The sequence below is a fragment of the Sinocyclocheilus grahami genome, unplaced genomic scaffold (assembly GCF_001515645.1).
Source record: "Sinocyclocheilus grahami isolate Dianchi unplaced genomic scaffold, SAMN03320097.WGS_v1.1 scaffold1840.1, whole genome shotgun sequence".
NCBI classification, from domain to species: Eukaryota; Metazoa; Chordata; class Actinopteri; order Cypriniformes; family Cyprinidae; genus Sinocyclocheilus; species Sinocyclocheilus grahami.
Genome location: NW_015507019.1, coordinates 102,968 through 107,936, shown reverse-complemented (window position 1 = coordinate 107,936; position 4,969 = coordinate 102,968). Strand labels below are relative to the sequence as shown.

The window sequence follows — 4,969 nt, the reverse complement described above, 5'->3', positions numbered from 1 at the left end:
CACACACACACACACTCTCTCACTCACAGACACACACACACACACACACACACACACACTCTCTCTCATACACAAGTGTTTAAACCAAACCATATGATTCAATCCAAAGGCAGCATCAAACCCCAATGTGAACAGCTAGAGGGCGCTCTACACAACTCTCACAGTGTATCAGCAATTAAAACATTGAAAATACTTTGTTCATATCATATCCATAATTCCTATATATATAAAATAGCGGTTAGGAATTGACAAGTATGGGTGTAATGAAAATACTCTTAATGACATGATGTGTGAAGCTTGAAGAACAGCTGATAGGTGTTTTGTACTGATCTAGAAAATAAAGTTTGACAATTGTGTAGAACTCATATAAGTATATATTTCAATGGCCATGGGAGAGAAATGAAGAAAAAACATTTATATTTGTAGAATGATTGATACATCTGAGCAGCTCCACATCCATAAAATGAAATGGTTTGGCTCCTGTTTTCAATTTACAGATGATTTAAACAAAAGTTTAGTTTTTTGTGTGTGTAAATGTAATATAATATCATTATAAAGTACTAATATTTATAGATATTATGGTAACACTATACAATAAGGTGACATTGTTAACATTAGGTATGTATTAACTAACATGAACGAATAATGAACAATACATTTGTTAAAGTATTTATTAATCTTTGTTAATGTTAGTTCATGAAGATAGTTATTCATTGTTTGTTCATGTTAGTTCACAGTGCATTAACTGTTAACAAACACAACTGTTGATTTGAGTAATGTATCAGTAAATGCTGAAATTAACATTAACTAAGATCAATACATGTTGTAGACGTAATTGTTCATGCTTCGTTCATGTTAACTAATACAGTTAAGTACTGTTAACTAATGAACCTTATTGTAAAGTGTTACCGACATTATTTAGTTACATTGTACTGATGCAGTGTAACTATGTAACATCACGCCGCCAAACAAACCCGCAGTCTCGCGAGAGCGACACAGAGCGGAAACGGAAGTTAGCCTTTGTTAAAGATGGCAACCCCCTATGTGACAGATGAATCCGGTAAAGCATTTCACACACAAACACACATTTCTGCGTAGATAGTGTTATAATCGCCGTGTGTGTTAGTGATCATGCGTGGCGTCGTGCGCGCGAGGCTGAAGAAACCGCGAGACTCGAGCTGATCGCGACACACGTGAAGCATCCGAATCTTCTGGGGTTTCCTTCTGTATATCTGCGTTTCATTTACTCGAGCTCGTTTTATGCTGCTAAGATTCAGACGCTGCAGCTGTGATGCAATTTAGTTTTGCGTCAAAAAATAGCAATTTCTGGCAGCATTGTTGCCTTGATTCCACAGACACTATCTGAACTGAACTGAATCATCAAAGAACTGACTTCAGCTGTTTGTTATTGTGCTCTTGCGTCATCAGCACACGTTTTTCCTGGTTATCCCTGTAAAGCTGCTTTGACACAATCTGTGTTGTATAAAGCACTGTAGAAATAAAGCTGACTTGATGCGCAAAGCCTAATAATAATAATAATAATGCAGATAATAACATCAAAACATGATTGCGATGATTAGTATTGAGTGTAGTGGAGTGGGTAACAGCAATAATAATAATAATAACCTTAAAGGAAGGTAATTTCAGTATGCAAAAAATAATAATAAAGTAAAAGTTTCAGTGTGTCATAACATTAACAAAAATCAAAGAGACTTCTAGTGCCATATCCAGATGATGTGTTCAGTCTCAGCTGCTCTGTCAGTAAAGCATGCGTGTGCGTTTCAGGTAAATATATCGCCGCCACGCAGCGTCCAGACGGCACGTGGAGGAGACCGCGGCGCGTGAAGGACGGATACGTTCCGCAGGAGGAGGTCCCGGTGTAAGCTCGGCCCACCGTTCACTGAAGAGACGCTTGTGTTTCACTCTACATGTGTGCGAATCTGCGCTGACTGTCGGCTAACGCCTTTCTCTCCTGTCTGCAGCTATGAGAACAAGTACGTGAAGTTCTTCAAGAGCAAACCCGAGCTGCCGCCCGGCATGAACCCCGAGGACGCGGCTCAGGCTGTGAGCGGAGCCCAGAAACAGAGTGATGCCGCCGGACTCTCCAAAACCGCCAAGCGCAACATGAAGCGCAAAGAGAAGCGCAAGCAGCAGAGCCAGACCCCGCAGGAGGCCGCCGAGGACGTGAAGGCCCTGAGTAAAGAGCTGGACCGGATGAAAGTCACGGAGGAGGATAAGAGGGTGATGGCCGAGCACGAAGCTGCGGATCCCACAGCCGCAGAGAATGCCAAGAAGATAAAGAACCTGCGGAAGAAGCTGCGGCAGGTGGAGGAGCTCCAGCAGAAGGTGGATTCGGGAGAGCTGAAGACCCCCAGCAGGGAGCAGCTGGACAAACTGGGCCGGGGCCAGGCCTTACGGGACGAGCTAAAGCTGCTGGAAGGCCATTTGTGAGGCCAGCCGTCGATCAGACGTGTCCGTGTCCATTGACAGTCGTGTCAGGGTGTGTGTGTGTTTGTATGTCAAAGCTGTAACCACTTCATTCTTGTGTTTTATACATCATGAAGACACGTGGCAACATCTTGCGCTCTGGACTCTTGATGCGGGTCGTCCAGAACCCGCACGAGCGCAGATGATTCCCACTCTTTGTAATCATGTCATCCAGACGGAGGGCCATGCGACTCTCTGCGATAGATTAGAGACTGATGGACTACAGATCCATGCTGTCATCATTTTTTACCACCGTAGTGCATAATGGCATGAAATAATAATGTGTAGAATTGTGTTATATTAAACATAGCATAACAGTCTTCCTGTTTCATGTCCCTGTCTGATCCACAGTGTAGACAACAGCTGAACTGGTGTTTTACTGGTAGGGCTCTGTGATTCATATCATCTACCATAATATAGTAACTAGAGAGTAACTGATGTTTTAATGATGTGGAAGCTGAAATGATCCGTCGTGTCGTGAAAAACAGGCCTTGGTCGTGCACACTTTCACTGTGTGATGAAGACTAGTAGAATGCAGCTAGAATGACCTGAAATTCAAAAATGCTCCAGATATTTCTATATGATATGATCAACATCACATGAGCAAACATGCTGTTTCAAATATCAGCACAAATGTGATGCTGTCAATATTGTCTGTTTTTGCTCTATTTCACAAACAAAAATTGTTCCAAGCGAAATCAAATTGTGCGGCAGACTGGTGTTTCGTCACTAAGTGAATTCGCTTTTTTAAACAAATCAATGATTCAGTGATCCATTCATAAACACTTGCCTTGTTCCTGAATAAATCAACTGTTTCAGATCGATCGAATGAATGACTCAATGACTTGCAGTTTTAGTTTCATATTTAAGGTGTCATTTAGAAAAACATTTATTTTAGTAATTTAAATATTATTTTAGGAGCATTAATCTCAGCATTATTTATGCAATTGTAATTGCCGTGTAAATGCAGCTTCTGTGCTTCTTCTGCAGAGCAAAAGGGGATTTTACTGACACTGGCTTCATTTGACTGGTAACAGCCTGTAGCGTCGTCTTATTCTAGCTGAACTTACTGATTAAATGTTAGAATGTGAGATAAAAGATGATGCATATATCTAATAAAGTCAGAAAATATTGCCCTTATGAAGGTAAAAATGCCCCTGGAGATCGATTTAAGATCAATTAATCGTCGCTAAAAGGAAAAGTTCATTTCTGAGAGTGTTTGAGCCTCCAGACGTGAAACCAAAGGTCACAGCCGGGGTCAAATCCTGTTTAATGTGTTTATCATTACAGATTGGCATGTTCTAGTGCAGGGATGAGCAGCGGTCAGTGTCAGCAGGACTACATGATCAATTACAGACAAAGAAAACAGCGCTGAATGAGATCAAGGTCACTCTTTTTAAAGCTGCGGTGTGTCGTTTCTGCTCCCCCAAACAGAACTGATCATTCACAGATGATTTCCTGACAGGTTTCCCTAAACACTCCGTCTACCATTGCTCAGTCAAACAGATGGTCCCGCCCCAAACCCACGTCGCTGGTCAGAAGATGAATCAGTTACCCCACTGAAATCAAACTACTAATGACTGACTTACAGTGACTCAGCACGAATCGGACACACCACTAACCAAAGCACACTCTTAAACCAGTGTCTGCATTTCTCTTCTAGCAGGCTTCCTAATCTAGTTGTCTAGATATAAACCTGGCATTGAGGGATTGTTGGCTCTTAGACAAATGGATTTGTTCCTCTTTTCTAAGTTGGTCTGGATAAAAACATCCTCTAAATGCATAAATGTAACTATAAACTTGCTTTACAAATCTAAGAAAATACACTGGAGACACAACAAGAGAGACGTTATCAGCAGAATGTTTTAAAACACTGAAGGACGCACACATGAATCCTCACACTCAATCACTCTTCTACTCCGAGGCTAATTATAGTGGTAATTATAAACTTCACACTTCCTCTCGCTCAACCCCAACACTCTCATGAGAGTCAGCTTGTTTGTGCTGTCTGACAGATAACGAACCCCTAGGAACTCAGATCTGTTCTGAATATATTTCAGATCACTTGAGTGTAAAGATTTTCTCCTAGTTAATATTATTACGGAGACAAAATTAAGTATTTCAGCCTAATAAACTTGCGTTTGTGATCGTGATCCGTCTGATTTTGATCATGAAGCCTAGTTAAATCTACAGACGTCACCAGACGGTGGTCATTCGTGGGCACTAACGGCTTTTACAGATGCTAAAGCCCACGTCCACCTGACTCCTGCAGTGTGATGTCATTTCCTGCTAGAACATTTAGGCCTCACATCATTCAGCACATGTGATGTGATGCGCTGCTTGTGGACACACTCACACTCACACACACACACACACACACACACACACACACACACACACTCTCTCACTCACAGACACACACACACTCTCTCTCACACTCTCACTCACAGACACACTCACACACACACACACACACACACAC

The 4,969-nt window shown here is 41.7% G+C and overlaps 1 protein-coding gene across 1 annotated transcript; it reads left to right on the top strand.

The window, feature by feature from the left end:
- Window positions 1-958: 958 nt before the first annotated feature.
- On the top strand, window positions 959-2,807 carry LOC107572958 (partner of Y14 and mago-like). Its single transcript, XM_016259396.1, has 3 exons — window positions 959-1,060; window positions 1,786-1,879; window positions 1,983-2,807. The coding sequence occupies exons 1-3, from the start codon at window positions 1,030-1,032 to the stop codon at window positions 2,449-2,451; spliced, it is 594 nt and encodes a 197-aa protein (XP_016114882.1). The 5' UTR covers window positions 959-1,029; the 3' UTR covers window positions 2,452-2,807.
- The last annotated feature ends 2,162 nt before the right edge of the window (window positions 2,808-4,969 follow it).